Consider the following 19,272-nt stretch of genomic DNA (forward strand, 5'->3'; position numbering starts at 1 on the left):
TGAGATACAATTCCTGTCCCTCCATTGAATCCTACAGTAGTGATAAGGCAAAGACATACTTCTATGCCTTTGCACTCAAGTTACTTGGGCTTCCGAGGTAGCTCAGCAGTGAAGAACCTGCCTGCCAAGGCAGGAGACCCAAGAGATTTGGGTTCGGTTCCTGGGTTGGGAAGATCTTCCTTGGAGAAGGAAATGGTAACACACTCCAGTATTCTTGCCAGGAAATCCCATGGACAGAGGAGCCTGGCAGGCTGCAGTCTATACAGTGGCAAAGAGTCAGACATGACTGAGTGCGCATGCGTGCATTCAAGTTACTTGAACAACACAAAAGGTGTGATTGTTTATTCTGTTCTTTTTACTTAGACCACATGAGGTCAAGGAAAATAACTAAAGATCAGGCATAACAGAGCCTTTTAGGATGATCAGGAAGGCATAAAGCAGAGAGAGGAAGCAGCAGATGCAGTGCCAGGCAAAGCCCAGGGAAGTGGCTGCAGAGGCCCCAGGGCCAAGGCAGGGCAGCCCTGGATGGTGGGTTAACAAGACCTTGTCCTGGGCACTTGAGTGGGGCCTGGGGTGGCCAGGCAATGTGACAAGCCGGTGACACAGCTGATTCAGAGGGAGCACAGTGGAGGCAGGAAAGGGAAGATGGTGGAGGCGGGGCTATCAGTCAGAGAGGAAAAGAGGACCAAGGTCTGAGCTGTGGGGGAAGGCACACCAGGAGCAGGGGAGATGATCTCAGAGTCAGGTGGAGGGGAAAACCCAGAGACGATGTCAGAGGGGACTAGGGTCCTCACTGCAGGATCAGCGATGGTGAGCTCCAAGCCTCAGCTGGCAGGAACATGGGCTGAGGAACACTGGCCAGACTTCTGCTCTCAGTCCGGAGGCCTCTCCTGCTCAACTCACGGGGGACTCCGGTCAGCCGCACCCTCAGCTCAGATGCAGTGGGGGGCAGGAGATGGAGGGGAGAAGTCACCCCTTCCCAAAGGCGAGCTTTTCGTGGCTCTCACACAGTCGTTTCAATAGATCACAAAGCATTAAACATCTATGAGCACAGACAAAAGCTGTCTTGCTTACTACTAGGTTTGCTATTTTAGGTTTCAGGAATTTACCCTCTTAACAGTAGAGGGAAGTTTCTTAAGGGAGCTTTGCTACTTTTCAAACTGCAAGAAAAAAAACAGCTTTTGATACAATATTCCCTCGGTATTTCTTTTTGTTCAAAGAGGGGATGGAGGGGTCAAAAAGTAACAGTGAAAAAAAAAAAGGGACAAAGCTTTACTTTTTTCTCTTGTAAAGACGAATCTGTGCTTTGTGGATGCTGCATCCCCCATGCCAAGTGAGCAACACTGTGATGCATGTGACCCAGTCACATGGACACTTTTCATGAGGACAACAGGGCATTTCAGATGATGGACACGGCTGGAAGAGGTCACGTCAGTTCTCCCACGATGGGCAGGAACTTGGAGGCAAAACTAGGGAAAGGAAGTTCTGAGAGACGGCTGAGATGAAGATGAAGCTCTACGGGAGGTGGCCCAGAGGCTCAGAGCCACCAGAGCTTCAAGTAAGACAGGTGAAATCCACCCCACCAAGGAGCATCACGGTCCCTGTTAAACAGCAGGCACTCAAGCACACAAGAGTATGGGGGCCACACCACTGGATTCCAAGGGCTACGAAGAAATGGAAGTGGTGTCAGTCACTATTGACACCACTAGTTACCACATCAGTCGCGCCTGACTCTTTGTAACCCCATGAACTGTCGCCAGCCAGGCTCCTCTGTCCATGGGATTTTCCAGGCAAGAATACACCCAAGCCAGGTGATGCCTGGAGCTCACCATCACCCCAATCCTGCAGTGAGGACCCCAGACCCCTCTGACATCCTCTCTGGGTCTCCCCCTCTATCTGATTCTGAAATATCTCTCCTGCTCCTGTGTGCCTTCCCCCACAGCTCAGGTCTGAGTCCGCTCTTCCTCTCCAGCTGATATCCCTGCCTGGGCCTTCTTCCCTTTCCTGCCTCCACTACGCTTCCTTCTCCAGTGGATCCCAGGTCTTCCCGATCCTGGGATTGAACCCACATCTCTTGTGTCTCCTGCATTGGCAGGCGGGTTCTTTACCCCAGCACCACCTGGGAGGCAGTTACTACATCAGTTGGCCAAAATCTGAGCACTGGTTTTGGAAAACAGCTCAGTAAGGCCTGGCATCCATGTCCCAATGGTGAAACATGGAAGGAGAAAAGATTTTAGCTCTATTTACCTTTGGCCTCAGCCAGTTTCATCTAAGGGGGTTAGGATTCTAGACAAAACTCTTGTCTAGAGTTTAATAAAGACCCAAAAATCAACTTACTGGAACCTGTTAAGGCCACACCACCTGATTCCAAGGGCTACCCACCACAGTCAAGGTTCCCAGGCTTGGTGGTCGTTTCTAGTCTCAAACCAACTCATGAGCCAGACAGGAGCAGATAAGGAACCTCAGGAAAGCCCAGACCATTCTAAATGAGTCGATCTAAATGTGAGCTCTGGGAGAAATGAGTACGTTTTGGGTATATGCGACTGATCAGTTGTTGCCCTCCCCAGTGTAGGTGGCCTCATCTCATCAGTGGAGGACCTGAATCCCACAAGGCGGGTGAGGTGATGAGATCTCTCTGTACCTGGCTGAGCTGAGACTCAATCTCCCCCGACCCTCCCACTGGGGCTGACCCCTTGTCTCTGCTGTGTTTCCTGCTGCAAATGAAATATTCTGGGACTTCTCAGCCTGCAAAACCACCAAGAGCCAATTTGTTACAATAAACTTCCTTGAGATCAAGATAGAGATCCTGTTGGTTCTGCTTCTGTGGAGAACCCAGACCAACACAAGGCATATGTGAATAGTCAATACTATCCAGTAAAATGAAAAACCCAAAGTAATGTGAAGGCCCTTAAGACTTAAATACAGCACAGGGAACTTCATTCAATGTCGTGTGGCAGCCCGGATGGGAGGGGAGATTGGGGGAGAATGGACACATGCATATGGACGGCTGCGTTCCTTTGCTGTTCACCTGAAACCATCACAACACTGTTAGTCAGCTATATTCCAGTGCAAAAAAAAAAGTTTAAAAAAATTTTAAATAAAATCAGAAAGGTAAATTTCAGTAATAATCATGCAAGTCTGGGGGCAGGAGAATTGTTCATCTAACTGAGAGCACCCCTTTCTCCTGTCCTCAAGTATAGGATATTGTTCCATTTTAAGCCACTGAGGGAGAAGGGCTTTATATTTTAAACTGCAAGCTAACAGACTCTCTTTTTCTCATCTAAATAAATACATAAATAAAATGTAGATCCTTAAGTATTCCTGAGACAAAATGTATAAGAACATGTAATAACGTCTTGGTTTGCTTAATTAAAAGGCCTTAGAGCGTGGTCTCTTGATCATGAACTCAACTCACTTCAACACCTTTTGGGAAAGAGCCAGAGAAACTACAGAGCTTTTCAACAGCTGAATGCTTCGCGCTGAGATTCTACTAGAAAAGGCACATGGAAATAGCAATGGGGGATTAACAACCAAAGAGATTCAGATGTGTGCCTGTGGATTCTGAAAGGAAAAACTCCTGTGGGAGAAATCCAATAAGCACACCTGGTCAGGTGAGCTGGAACACTTCACGCTGCGGTGAGGGCAGGGTGGCTCCTTCCTGGGGGAACGTGGCTGCTGCAAAGCTCACACTGAGCATGGGGATTACAGCTGGAGAAGTGTAACCCCACTCAGACTACCTGCCATGCATAGGACTCCGGGGGCTTCCCAGGTGGCCCAGTGGTAAAGAATCTGTCTGCCAATGCAGGAAACATAGGAGAAACGGGTTTGATCTCTGGGTCAGGAAGATCCCCTGGAGGAGGAAATGGCAACCCACTCCAGTATTCTTGATTGGGAAATCCCTGCAACAGAGGAGTCTGGTGGGCTACAATCCATGGGGTCACAAAGAGTCAGACATGACTGAGCACACACACACCCATGCATGGGACTCCCATCACTTGTATGGAAAATTCACTTAAAACCAAATTCCAAGGACTTCCCTGACGGTCCAGGGATAAGAATCTGCCTTGCAAGCCAAGGGATACCAGTTTGATCCCTAGACTGGGAAGGTTCCACATGCCGTGGAGCAATGAAGCCCGTGTGCCACAACAACTGAGCCTGTGCTCTAGAGCCCGAGAACTGCAACTTCTGAGCCTGCAGCTATGGCAGGCTCTAGGCTCGGCAACGAGAGAAACCACCACAGTGAGAAGTCTGCACACCACAACTAGAGGAAGCGCACACAGCAACGAAGACCCACCACACCAAAAAAAAAAAAAAGCATTCCAAACAATGCAGGTGGACTGTATACATCCTCCAGCATGACCTAACAGAATATTTCAACTTCCCACAAAAGACAGATTTTATATGACTCTGTAATACTCCCCCCTACAAAAGTTGTAAATATAAATTCACTAACAAGGATTAGAAAAATAATTTCTGTTAAATTAAAGAACTAAGTTATGAGACAGCCAGTCTATCCCCTGAAAGATGGTGGCCACTTTGATGAAAAACTGTAAGGCTGGTTAGACACCGAGTCTTGTGGTAGGTTACAACAAAGCCCACAGGAGCTGGGAAGAGCACCCAGGACAAGTCGAACTCCAGACCACCACAAGGATTTTTCTTCTTCCTTCAAGGTCACTGAACAGGAACAAAACTCACCAGGAAGAAAAAACGTCTGATTCTTAAAATTACAACGTTCCAATCTGTGATCATCTGAATGAGCACTGGCCAGGGATAGACTAAACGGATTTTAAAAATCCCCAACTCATAGTCAAGTGTACAGAGAACGTCCCAACTCACCTTGTTCTAACTATGTAGTCAAAACAGAAGCGCTGTCAAGGGTCACTGGTACCTCCCAACACCACTGAGTTCCCAGTTTTCAACTGTCCATTTCTGATGGAAACGGTGGCCCCCTGGGAGCCAGGGGTTGGAAGACGATTAACAGTTTTCATGTCGGTGAGTAAACAGGCTCACCCATCTAGGATGGTTGGAGGGTTTGCACGAGAATTTGAAAATGCATCCTTGAATATTATGTGCTAAATTTCACCCAAAGACTACAGTAAACAAGCAAGCACTGGGAAAGACGAAAGCCTAGAGAAGAACACATCAATATTCTAATTTCCAAAATTATTTCCTTTTCAAAAAAATACAAAAACATAGCATCAAAGTCAGTGAAACGACAAAAGCCATTACAATGGATACAGCATCAAAAGTAACAAAATATGACTTAGAAATGGGAGGAATAACCCATGATCCAGAGGGCTGACCGGGCAGGTTCACCAGGCTGCCAGCTCCACCCCGATGCCAATGCCAGCTTCCTAGGGGGCAGAGCAGTGTGACATGTGACAGCCGGGGTCCTTGTGTAGCAGGCACACTTCCCCACCACATTTCCTTGTGTGTTTTATAGAAGGAGATGTGTGCCTATAAGCTGGTATATCAGGTATTAGGTAATCAGCCTCGTGTGACATTTGCTGGAAGATGAAGCAGGTGACACCCTCTGAAATGCAAAACCACAAGCAGTCCCACAGTCCCAAGAAACCTGTATTTCCAGATAGAAATTTTCCCTCTTTCCCAACCTCCATCCCCAAAGTCCTCTCTGAAGGCTGGCTTGGAGCCTGCTTGCTGGATCCCAGAATTCTACCGCTGGTCTGGAAGGCCCATCATCGCAGCCGAAAAAAAAGTCAGAGAAGAGCCCTGCTGTCCTTTGGGTCCCAGGGAAGGACCCGTTGTCAGCAGTGTCACCTGCACAGCCAGTAGGTAAATAAGCCACGTCCCAGGCCCTGAGGACACAGCAGTCCTTGCAACAGTGACCTGCTCAACCCGGAGAAACACACTTATAACAACAACAACACATACACAACTTCCCTTAGGAATGAGGTGAAGAAAACAGCACAAGACTGGGGGCCAGAGAGTGGCTGGAGAAAGAGGGACCTTAGCTTCAGCAAGCAGTTGGGGTGAGTCTCTCAAAAAGAGACTTTCACGCTGTGACTTGTGTAATGAGAACACTCAAGACAGATGCAGGGACAGATGACATCCAAGAGATGGGTAACCCCCGACACCAACCAAGTTCCATGGAGAGCTGGCTACTCTGCCAGCACCATCCTCCTTAAACCCCACAATGATCCCCTGAAGTGGGTCCCGCAGTTTCTCATCTGATAAGATCAGGAAACTGAGGTTCCCGAAGCCTGAGGAACCTGCTCAGCCCATAGAGCCAATCTTTAAACCCACACCAGCTCCAGAAGCAAGGCGCCCTCTCCCAGCCTCTCAGGCACCCACTTACTGGTTTGCTGGCTGACAATTATTTGGCCTGGTTATCCAAGCCCTCACCCCGCCCTGCTCCCACTGACAGAGAGAAACGAAGCTCAGAGCTCCCAGGGGACGTGCCACCCACTCAATGAGCACACAGTGTCTGTGTGTCCCCCTGAGCCTGGCAGATCCAGATTGTCCCAGTTCCCTTGATTCTCTGACATCCACAGTCTGCAGTCCACCTGCAGGAACATTATCTGCAAATGCCTTCTCACGCGGTTGTGAAGCAGCAGAAAGACACTTATAGGGGGCAGTTTTCTACACTAGCTTCCAACCCAGAGGTAGGAGATCCCACTACACAGTCCTTCCCCCCAGATCCTCCCAAATAACAGAATTCAACTCATATTACGCAGGCGCAAATAAAACAGAAACACAAACCAGCAGGCTCTCTCAGCCTGGTCTCCAGAAAAGACCAGATTTCACCAAATCTAAGGCACCTCTATTTTCCAGTGTTGAAATATGAAATGAGGATTCACGTCACAGTGGGTCCTTACAGGCAGAGCTTAATGGGAAGTTTGCTTTCTTCCTCAGTGGTGTACACAGCAATGACACATCTTAAGAGCAATACTATGTCAAAGTGTTAATCGTTCAGTCATGTCCGACTGGTTGCGACCTGGTGGACTGTAGCCCACCAGGCTCCTCTGTCCATGGGATTCTCCAAGCAAGAATACTGGAGTGGATAGCCATTCCCTTCTCCAGGGGATCTTCCCAACCCAGGAATTGAACCCCGGTCTACCGTGCTACAGGCGGATTACCATCTGAGCCACCAGGGAGTAGCGTGTCAGGTGAGCAGAAATTCAACATACCTCCTCTGCTTTCCTTCCAGTCCAGCTGGTACTGGTCACCACAAGGTGGGCACACTGAGCCACCAACCTGCAAATGAGAGCCTGCCCCCCTCCCCAAGTCACACCCTCCAGCAGGACCCACTATACATAGAATAAACAGAAACTCCCCCCTCCCTCACCCTGGGGCTTCAAGGAAGGCCCTGCTCACCTGGCTCCTCTGCTACTGTCCCCTGTTCCTCACAAAGGCCACAGGGCCTCTGCACAGGCTATCTATCCTCTTGGCCCAGAGACCTTCCAGAGGTTGCCTCCTTTTCCTAACATAATGTCTCCACTCAATCAGCCTCCGTGAGGTCCTCTGATAAGAATGCTACCCTCAGTCTTGACTACAATTATTACTGCTTCAAATTAGCTTTCACTTACTTGTTTACTTCATCTATTTTGTCCCAATTTACACCCGAATCCCTCAATGAAGCAGGGACCTTGTCTTTCCTGGGCACTATTTATCTCCAGGACCTGGCACACAAAGAACCCTCTATAAATATCTGTTTAATATAGCAATCGTAATTGAAGAAATTACTAAACTACATTATTTCACATAATTACTTTATTTTCATTACCTTCCAGTCAATGGACCAAAAAAAAAAAAAAAAATGCTGTCAAGAAGAGCTATTTTGAAAGAAATCAGTGATTCTTCCTGAAAAAGACAAAAAAGATGAAAGCAACTTCTAACAGGGCCCTGAGGGGGGAAAAATGCTTTGCATGACAACCTAACTACTCCAAAATTTCCCATATGCTTCCGAACTGTAATTTTAAAAGCTTTACCTGGAAATGGACAATTTCAAAACCCACTGATCTTGCTCTGATGTATAAAACACTGCACAGAATTCTTATAATTTTTCTAGAAATTTGTCTGCCAAATGACGTATTGTTTCCTTGGGCTGAGTTGTCACCTTTGAACTTCTCCCTAAAGTGTTTACAATGTTCAAATTCCATCTTTAGTGCCAGTTCCACTTTAGAATTGTTTAATCATACTGGGAAAAGGAAGCAATTTGCTTCACCTACTAATTATTCCTTTAAAAAAAAATAAAAACAAGTCTCATGTCTTTAAATGCTGTATTCTTATGTGATTATCCTTAGGGGACTCAAACTACAAAAAGTGAAAAATGTGAAAATCACTCCCAGGCCCTTCTCACAAGCAGGAGGGAATCAAACATGTCAGAATAGGAGAGAAGATATATGATTTAACTTCAAGAATTTTGTACCACATAAAGACAGTCCAGAAACAAACTTGGGTTTAAAAACAATGAAAGTGTATTCTGCAATACATTTCCTTGCTGGTATCTAATGACTTGAACTAATTGTTTGGACCATCACATCTACAGACAACAAAACGCTAAATTTCTTACTACTGTTCACCAAAATCTTTCATACAAGTCACTCCATAACTTATCCCAACAAAATTTAGAATCAATACTACATTTATGTGTACGCATGTGTGCGTAGTTGTCTCTGACTCTTTCAGACCCCATGGACTGTAGCCCGCCAGGCTCTTCTGTCCATGAGATTTCCCAGGCAAGAATATCGAAGTGGGTTGCCATTTCCTTCTCCAGGTGATCTTCCCGACCCAGGGATCGAACCTACTTGCACTGGCAGGTGGATTCTTTACCACTGAGCCACCAGACACCTGGGTTAAAACTGCAGCTTTGCTTCTCCAGAGCTCCATGACTCAGCCAGGTCACTTAGTCTCACCTGAAGCAAGGAGATAACAGCAAGGACCCTGTGCTGCAGGAGTTTAGAGAATGCAGCGTCATTTGCCTGGGACTCGGCCAGTCCCCAAGCTGGCCAGAGAGATAATCCTCATTACAATCCAGAACCCCCTTGTTCCTGCGCTACCTCCTCTGCTCGGTGCTGTACTAAGTGGAGTGAATATATTTTTCGTGGATGAGTCATGGCTTTGCAGAGCTCCAGAGGCTTCAGTCTGAATTTCAATTCTTGCAGCACTGTATGGAATGGCAGAATGATGGTAAAAACCAGAATACACGAGAATTCATCCCAGTAAGTGGCTGTCTTAAAGTCAAGAAGTGAGTAGGTTTCTTATTTGTTTTTCTCTCCTAGGAGTTGAGTGTTGAGGAAAAAAAGAAAAAAGCCCAGGTTTGCTGAGAGATCCTCTAGGCTCAGAATGATCAATCTTCCTCTGTTAGGAGAAAAGAAGAGTCTAGGGTATAGTCAACTAAATCACATTTTGGACAACAATGTTTGTCTTAACACCTGGGATACCTGGAATTATTCTTAACACCTGGAATTTTTCAGAGAGAAAAATTTGGCCAATAGTCGTAAAAAGCTGAAAATGCAAAGAACAAACTTTTCTTAAAAGTCTATTCCTAAGAAGATTGTTAGAAGGTATCAGTGCACTAAGAGTGTATTTTGGGGAGAGGACGAGAAACAAAACTGAGAAAGGAATCCTTCCTCCAATTCCACTGGATCACACATGTCAGTCCACCAGCACCAGTCACAGCACCATCTACTGCCACATGGTCCCCACAGCAGCCCAGCTCTGCAGGGCCCCACGATTAACATTGAGCCTTGGCTTAGCTAAGAAAACTGTTTAGGAATGAAAAAGATGTCACTTCAAAGTTAAAAGTGATGAGTAGGGGGGAAACCTCAAAATGAGGGTTAACTCCTAATAATCTTTTCAAATATCTAGGTAACAAACATCATCTTTCTGTTACAGACACATGATCATTAAGCCACTTTAATTTTTCTTTGCTAGTTACACTATACACTCTGCAGATTTTAAAGCACAGATAAGAATTATGTGTTCTGGCTGATATTTATCTTTTATTACCTTTTGACACAATGCGAACCACCTAACTGCTGTGCTAGCAGCCACAAGGAATTGAAAGTATGATTCTAAACCTACAGAACAAGGGGGTTCAGGATGGGTCTCAGAGCCCAGGTTTCTCCTAATGTCTAAGCTTCTCCCTAGACAAGGAGGCCCTTAAGGATAATGAGGTCTTGTGAAGTGTTCCTGCATATGAGCAGGTGCAGAACTGTGTTCTCCTTCTGAGATCTGCTATATCTCATGTATAAGAACACACACAACAGCCTGTCTGTCATAAGCAAAACAACAACCCAACCTCAATTCTGATCTAAAACTAAACCGCAGACGTAAAACAGACCATAAATTAAAAGGTAGGGGATTAAAACAAAACAACCATTTTCCATAGAGAAAAAAACATATGGACTGATAATAAAAATTATAAATAAAACCAGTTGACACTTCCCTAGCACCATGTCCCGGAGGGCACGATGCTAAGCTCTTTACAGATTATCAGGCTGTCAAAATACCATCTATGGTAATGGCACAGATTAAATACCATAGGGCAAGTCGATGGCGTGTTAACTCGAGGAATAAGGCTGGCTTACTATTAACTCACCCTTATGTCAGAATAACTGTACTTAATAAACAGTTCATTGGAATGACTAGGAGTGGTGACGTCGCAAAATAAGCACAAGTTAATTCGGGTATTTTCCATGGAACGACTCTAAGTGTAAATTGGGAGGAAAAGGCTAAATAAGTAACTTGAGCTCCAACAGGGGAAATGAAGAAAATGGGAGTCGTTTACAGTCATTTACTATTTATACTGCAAAAAATGCTTACTCTACTATCCGCCTCCTCAAAATCAGACCAGCGCGCAGCCCTGACCATACCAGCCACACAGTGTTGTCACAGATGTTTGCCAGGTTGTGAATAGGACGTGGCCGGCAGGAAAAACGCAGTTAGCTCCTATCTCCCGCGGGAAAGAAAGCCTGCTTACTTTTTGTGGCTCAATAAAGCTGAACACCAACTCTGAAGGGTTAAAAAACCGGGCATCAGGTGCTCGCTTTCCGCTCTGCAGAGGGATTTGAGCTCACGGCGAAGTTCCCTCGCTTCCCTCCCCGGCCTGCACCCCGCACGGAGAGAGAGCTGTCACCACCCGGGTCCCCACCACCATCAGCAGAGCCCCCGGACTAGGCAGCGCGCTCGGCGGCCGTGCTCCCAGCTCCGCGGGGTGATGGGGCGCCAGCGCGCCAGGGGTCACTTAATTTCATTTCAGATCTGAACGCTTTCAAAGAAAGTCCAGACAATTGAGACCACGGATGGGGCCCGAGGGGGTCCCCCAAAACAAACTTTCGGGGCCTCGGAATCTGCATAACTTGCAGGAATCCCCAGCCCACGAGGAAAAAAGACCGATACTCGCAAAGTACTCAGGACCAGAGATGAGAGGCCGCGCGAGGGGGCCCTGGCCGAGGGGGTCCCGGGCGGAGCCCCTACCCTCGCGCCCAGCTCGCCGGGGCCCCGCTCCGGCCTCCCGCCAACCCCCGGCGCGCGGCGAGCTCGCGGCCCGGAACGCCAGCCGGGGTCGGTCCGGGCCACGCGGCCCGCGCGCCCCGTTGAACCGAGACCCAGGCCGGGCGGGAGCTGCAGGGGCGGACCCGGCTGCTCGGCGGCCACGCGCAGCTTCGGCGTTGTGCGCGATCGGGGCGCGGCGCTGCCCCCCAACTCGGCCCCCGGCCCAGCCTTACCTCGGCCGCGCTCCCCTGTGCGGCTCAAGCCGGGCACCGGGCTCCGGGGACGGCGGGGTGAAGGAGTCGAGGACCGCGAGGGACGGGTGCCGGGCCGCCGGGGCCACAGGAGGGCAGAGCGAGGGACCGGGAAGGCCGCGGGGTCCGGGGCGCTAGGCAGCGGGGAGCCGAGCTGGCGGCAGCCGCGGCGGCTCGGTCTGAGCTGAGTGGGAGGGCTCCGGCTGCCCGCGCCGGGGAGCGAGGGAGGGAACTTGGAGCGAGTTGCCGCGGCCGGGAGCGCGTGTCCCCGCCGGAGTGCACGCCCCCGAGCGCCCCGCCCCCGGGCCCACCCCTCCCGCAACCTCCCCTTCTAGCCCCTCCCCCAGATCGTCCCCACCCCTCACTCCCATCGCACCCCCCCGCCCCGCCTCCAAAGCGCTCCCACATTGGCCCCCCACTCCCTCCGGGTTGGAGAAGCGCTGGATCTTAACTGCCAGGAAACCCCAAACCTGGAGCCTGTTCTGTGAATGTGAGAACTCGCCAGTCCACCTACCTAGATGTCGGTGCCTGACAACATTCTCTATTGACTAACTTTCATCTATTCAGATACACCCTCTCAGTATTTGTAAACTAAATTTCTGAAGACTTTTTTGTTTGTTGGTTGGTTGGTTGGTTTTGTTTTGCTTTTTGAATTTTTTAATTTAATTTTTATTTGAGTATAGTTGCATCTCCTGTGTCTCCTGCATTGGCAGGTGGATTCTTTCCCACTGAGCCACCTGGGAAGACCTCAAAACATAGTTTCTTCATAATGTTGTATCAGTTTCTGCTCTACAGCAAAGTGAATCAGCTATAGTTGAGTGAACTCCGGGAGTTGCTGATGGACAGGGAGGCCTGGCGTGCTGTGATTCATGGGGTCGCGGAGAGTCGGACATGACTGAGCGACTGAAGTGAACTGAACTGAAGTGATAATAAATCTCCTCTTTTTTGGATTTCCTTCCCATATAGGTCACCACAAAGCACTGAGTAGAGTTCCCTGCGCTGTACAGTCGGTTCTCCTTAGTTATCTATTTTATGCAAACTATCAGTAATGTGTATATGTCAATCCAGTCTCCCAATTCATTTCACCCACCCTTTTCCCCTTTGGTATCCATACTTTTGTTTTCTACATCTGCGTCTTTGTCTCTGCTTAGTAAATAAGATCATCCATACCATTTTTTTAGGTTCCACATGCATGCTGAAGGTATTTTTGAGACTCCAAAAATGATTTGAAGAAGACATTAGAGAATATAGGAAAAAAATCTTCGGGTACCATGTACCACCCCTAGAGTATGGACCAGCTGATGTTTAGAAATAAAGTAATTGTTTCCGGGTGCATCCTTATTTATCTCATAATGCATGGTTTGGTAATGCTTTCTCTTTTGATTTGCTTAATAACTTGGTTAGGGTTTTGAGGGTTTTATTGTTTTAGGAAGATTAAACACATCCTAGTTTAGCGTTTACTCTTGGGAATGCTAAAAGAGAAAATCTGTATTTATCAAAATGGTTGATTTTGAATGAGATATGAGTTCACAACATAATTACTTCTCTAAAATGTGTAGCAAAATTTTATTTTATATCTTTAGCACATTTGAAATTCAGTTGCATTCATCCTGTTTTCTCAGAAGGATCATCTATATTTGAATTATGTGACTCTTGTTTCATGCAAGTTCAGAAATTATCAAATAAAGAAAACTCAGGCTCCCATAATAAGTCTTTGGCTTTTTACAAGAGAACCATTTTAAGAAAGTGACATGATACTGGGTTTTCAATACAACTTTCCTCTGGCATACTAATATATTCCATGTGATCACAGATTATGTTGTGGTCTCCATTAACTCCAAAGTCATGTAACAGTAGAATGAAGTTATTTTTCATCCTTCTCATAGCAAATGGAACCAACCTTTCTGACTCCGAAGAAGTCTATTAAACAAAACAAAAAAAATCTCTTTACCTCAGCCTCTTCCTTTTGGGAATTGCTTCCTGCCTTTGCATATGACACACCTCCACCAACATTGCAGGAGCACATGACCCAGGTCTGTCAATCAGAGTGCATCTCATCCCTGGCACAAAGTGGAGGGGGGCTGACACATGTTCTAATGAGTGGGGTGGTCCTTTTTCTGAACTGATGTGGCAGCTTCTGAGACCATGCCATGGAAACCTGCAGCAGCTGGAGAAAACCTATTAGAGAAGAAAACTACCTGAGCCAGGGAAGCTAGAGTCCTGACAACGGTAACAAGCCCCTCCGGGCAGCAATGCAGGAGATAGAAGTTCGATCTCTGGGCCGGCAAGATCCCCTGGAGAAAGAAATGGCAACCCACTCCAATATTCTTGCCTGGAGGATCCCATGGACAGAGGAGCCTGCAGGCTACAGTACATGGGGCTGTGAAGAGTCAGACACAACTGAGTGACTAACACACTAATGACATCTTCACTTAATCATCTACTAACACTTTAACTTTTCACGGGCAGCCATCTCTGAAACCAGTTAGAACTGCTGGATGTCTGAGGAAATGCACCAATAAATTGTCTTTTTAGCTTATTTTATTTTGAGCTACGTTGCTTTCCAAAATACTCACTTAAAAATCCATAAACAATTCCCATAAGACCTAGGCTCTGAAAATCAGGAATGTAGCCAAACAGTGCAGCTTCCTTGTCACTTAAATGGCCTTCATAATAGAGTGGATGACAAGACAGTCACTTATCAGGAAGGCTTGCCTTGAGACAGGACTAAGGGTGTCATTTAGGGCATTATTGTTGCCCAGGGTAGATCCCATATTTTCACTTTGTCCTTCCCCAAAGCAAAAATTAATAAAAGACGTGGTTAGAAAACGAGAGAGAAGATAGCAACACCTCAAAACTAGAATATCCCAGTAAATGTTTTTGTCTTAATTATCCCAATAACAGGTGCCTTCATAATCCCCAGTATTTGCTGATATAAAACATTTCTTTTCTGGACTCGCAATTGTAGGGTCTACTACAGACTCTGGGGGACTGCTGACTTTGGTTCATCATGCTGGAATTATATTGATCAGGAGAAGTGGGCTGTTGGCCTGTGCTTGGAATTCTTTTGTCTCAGAGAGATTCTTGTCTTTAAAAGTAGATAAAAGTATTCGACTAGTTACCCTACGAGCATTCACACACTAGTCAGAGGGTTGCTTAGCCATTACTCACAGATCCCGTGAATGATAAGAGTGTTGGTGGTGAGGGAGTGGGCTACATGCACCCAAAGGCATTGCTTTGAAGCTCTGATTCCAAGGGTATTTTCTTATGGGAATTCTGATCCTTATTCAGAGTTTTCACCAGTCTTTCTTCACATGGGTACGTACCCAATTATGTGCACAACCAGTGACATGTTATGTATAAAAGCCTGTAAGCCAAATAGTAATACATCATAAACAGATCTGAGCCCCAGAAAAGAACAGTACAAGGAGGTGAACCATCTCCAGAATCGTAATAGGGTAGCTTAGGAAGAAAAGAAAGAGTAGTTCTGAAATCCTGGTCCACCTCTGAATGACATTTATTCAAATGATTGGCTATGATTCCCCGGTGAAAATGTCAATCAAATATCCAGAGTTTTCCCACGTCCATACATCAGATCTATGTGATGTCAGTGCCATTTCCTTGCCCAAGAGCACTGTAACATCTCTCAGTTTACCAGGGATCCAACAACCCCATCTGTCCGGAACCCATTCCAGGAACAGGGCATACATCACTGCTTTTCAGACCCTAAAACAGAATCTCTTAAGTGCCCCTAAGGCACCACCTCTCTGGTCTGGGGGGAAGAGGGATAGACTTGTTTATTAAAAAAAATCCCCCAGGAGATTGTGATGTTGAGCCAGGGTGAAGGTAAATAAGTTCTGTGAATACCTGCTCTTAATTCCATAGGAAAAGACTCCTTAGATTTAGGATTATATGTAAAATTACAGTTATTGATTGAACAAGCTTGATTTTTCTTTTCCTCTGAACTGCCGAAGTTATAGAAAAAGCACTGAGGGATGCTCCTTAGGAGGAGGAGGATTTACTAGAAGGAATCAGGCTGAAAAAGCACAGCTCATGGCAAGCCGGAGATAAGAGAATCTCTAAGTAGAAAAAAAGCACCACCAGTTGCTATGGGAAGAGGTGACTCCCCCACAGGCAACAGCCAGGGGTTATCTTTATTGCACATTTCACAGTTTATTACATGTTCATGCTAATGATCAATGACTTAAAACAGTTGAGTTATGTCCAGTGAGTACTGAGTCACATCATTTAATACTAGTAATAGCTCTCATTTATTGTGTACCAGGTCTGTGCTTCCCAGGTGGTGCTAGTGGTAAAGAACCCACCTGCCAAAGCAGGAGACTTAAGAGACATGGGTTCAATCCCTGGGTCAGGAAGGTCCCCTGGAGGATGGCAGGGCAATCCACTCAGTGTTTTGGTCTGGAGAATCCCATGGACAGAGGAGCCTGGAGGGCTATAGTCCATGGGGTTGCAAAGATTTGGGCACAACTGAAATGACTCAGCCTGCAGGCACAGATCTGTGCTAGGCAGTATACATGCCTCATTTCCAGTCATCACAATGGCCCTAAACATAAATATTGTGATCCCCATTTTATTAAGAAGAAACTCAGGCCCAGGGGAGGTGAGTGAGGTATCCAAGGTTGTGGAGTTAGTAATTAGGGAATTTAAAGGCTGGTTCACAGGGTGCCAAAACCTACGAATCTTTTACTCTAAATCAACCTTGCCTATGAGTCATATGAATTACCTGCCCAATAATACAGTCCTTAACCATGTGAGCTATTTAAATTTAAAAATTAGATGGAAGGAAGGCTTCAGTTTCTCAGCGCCACTAGCCACTTTTCAAGTGCCATTAGCCACATGGTGGAGGCACAGAGAAAAAACATTTCTCTCATCATCCTAGAACGTCTTGTTAGTAGTGACGCTTCATGTTTGTTTTATCAGTGAAAGCAGTGTTCTCTGTGATTAGATTTTTCAAGTAAGCTATTCCAACTTTATGTTAACTATTTGGATGGGATGTTTTCTAAATGATGTCATACGTTCATGTGCCTGTGTCTTGTTTTGTTTGGGCTGCTACAACACAAATGCCATAGACTGAGTTACTTATAAACCACAGAAATTTATTTTCTCACAGTGTTGGAGGCCAGGAAGTCCAAGGTAAAGGCAGCCCCTGACGTGGTGTCCCGTGAGAGCCCAGCTGCTCCTTGTGTCCTCCGATGGCACAAGGGAAGGGACAGGGAGCTCTTTGGGGGTCTTTTTTTTTATGAGGGCACTAACCCCACTCCTGAGAGCCCCACTCCCATGACCTAATCACCTCCAAGGCCTCACCTACTAATATCACCACTTTGAGGGCGGGGAGCATGATTTCAATGTATGAATTTGAGGGATACACAGACATAGCAGCCTGACTTAATTAGCAGAGCACATGGAACTAAAGGCCTGTTTGAGGTATTCTGGGCAGGGCGCCCACCTCAGTGGACCCAAATGGCCTGCCCCAAGCCCATACTTCTATCTCCACGGGCCCTTCTGCTCCCACCCTCACTCCTCATTTTTCTCAGACTGTCTGCTTACCTTTGACTACATTCTAGTGCTGTGATGTTCTGCCCTCAGCCTGCTTGTGCTCATGCATTCTTCCTATGGATTTTTTTCCCCAGTTCTATATCTCCAGCTACCATTGATTTGCCTGTAACTGCAGAATTTTCATCTCTAACTCCCACCCCATTTTCTGATCCTCAGGGAAGTTCTCTTTCTAGCCTTTTACTGGACTGGTACTTCTCACACTGCTCTGTCTCTGGACCAGCAGCATCTGTGAATTGTTGCTGCTGCTCTAAGACAAGACGAGTTTAGAAGATAGAAGTCTGTGGATACACACATCTAGCAATTTGTTTTTTCAATATTTGTTTATTTGGCTGTGCCAGGTCTTTTACTTGTGGCATGGGAACTCTTAGTTGCAGGATGTGGGATCTAGCTCTCAGGGATGGAACCCGGGGCCCCTGCATTGCGATCTTGGAGTCTTAGCCACAGATCACAAGGGAAGTCCCATTTCTAGCAATCTGACATTGCTAGGACATGGTGTTGTATTCTGTGCTGCTGCTAAGTCACTTCAGTTGTGTCCGACTCTTTGTGACCCCAGGGATTGTAGCCCTCCAGGTTCCTCTGTTCATGGACTTCTCTAGGCAAGCTTACTGGAAGGGGTAGCCATCCCCTTTTCCAGGGGATCTTCTCAACCCAGGGCTTGAGCCCAGGTCTCCTGCATTGCAGGTAGATTCTTTACTGTCTGAGCTACCAGGGAAGCCCCTGGTAGCATTATAGTATGTACATAAATACCAGACTACCATGAATTGGACATTTCAAACAAACAAATACTGTACCTGACTCCCCTCAGTTGTCTCTGGGGCCCCTAACACTCTTTTCCTACACTGTCAATAATATTATTATCCCCCAAGCATGAGTCAGGATCCAGGCAGGCAGGAAACAGGGATGTGAATACAGGGAACCACTCACAAAAATGCTGGAGAAGCTGAAAGGACAAACACGGGAAGGTGAGTCAATCTAGATTTTAGCAGGAGGCGGAAACTCTCCCATGAAGGATGCAGATGAAGGAGAAGTAGGTGTTATTTGCCTCTGAGATTTGGAGCTGTTGAACTGATCCGTTACCAGAAATAACAAGGATTGCCCCCAGGAGCTGAGACTGCTTAGGACACGCAGATGTTGTCAGTTTAATTGAACTGAATTGAATTGATTTTCCTATTCTGTTATTCACACCGAACACATATAAAAATTTCCTGAGGAAGTCTAGATTGCCAAATATCATCTATAACCAATTAGTGATGGAGAGGGTTTGAATCTGTTCAGGTCCTTTCCATCTGTGAAACATCTAGGCTTCAGTACTGAGATGTTGTGCCCACTTCTATGAAATAAATGAACTCTTATTTTCATCTAGCTCAGGACTCCCAATTGCTTCAAGATTTTAAACTATTTCTAAAGGGTTAAGCCATCAGAATTTGCTTGCGCAGTACGTGACATATTAGGCTAATATACATGCCCTGTGTGTTCTCATAGACTGGGTAAAATAATGTACTAAGGATAGTTTTTAAAGTATTTGTGACAACTGTGAGCTTAGAATGTTTAGCTACTTCCATAATAGAAACATCATCCATCTATTTTGTATAGAGCTCACGAATTCTTATTTTCCCCAGAATAAAAAAATCAGAGGTGACACAAATAATTGGAATCTCTAATTTCATTCCAGCCTCTTCCTAATCAAATATTAAATCAGTTCATTAGTAGCCAGAAAAAAATGAACTAATTTGGATTTTTCTCCTCCTTTATACCATTATACCATAGAGTGTCTAACGAGCAAAATAGATAAGCCAGAGAGAATAAGGAGAAAAGGACAAGTCAGGAAACATGAGGTCCCTGAACCACAGATGGTAACGATGCTTAATCACCAATTTCTCTTTAAAACACAGGTAAGTAGCTACACAGACTTCTGAGTCTTTAGGGTTCAATGTATATTTTTCCCCTGAACTCTTTAAAGCGGATGTTCTGGATTCTCCGTGTT

At 46.2% G+C, this 19,272-nt stretch overlaps 1 protein-coding gene across 1 annotated transcript in view; it reads right to left on the reverse strand.

Moving 5' to 3' along the window:
• The window catches only part of LOC129560012 (uncharacterized), a 141,956-nt gene extending 128,887 nt beyond the window's left edge, over window positions 1-13,069 (reverse strand). The window contains exons 1-2 of the mRNA XM_055431973.2: window positions 12,989-13,069; window positions 11,694-12,042 (exon numbers count right to left, since the gene is read on the reverse strand). Of these exons, the coding sequence (XP_055287948.2) occupies window positions 11,694-12,042; window positions 12,989-13,069 (430 nt within the window). The remainder of the gene's footprint in view (window positions 1-11,693; window positions 12,043-12,988) is intronic.
• Between the last annotated feature and the right edge of the window lie 6,203 nt (window positions 13,070-19,272).

This window comes from Moschus berezovskii, chromosome 16 (assembly GCF_049115385.1).
Source record: "Moschus berezovskii isolate FMDL1 chromosome 16, NW_MosBer_1.0, whole genome shotgun sequence".
NCBI classification, from domain to species: Eukaryota; Metazoa; Chordata; class Mammalia; order Artiodactyla; family Moschidae; genus Moschus; species Moschus berezovskii.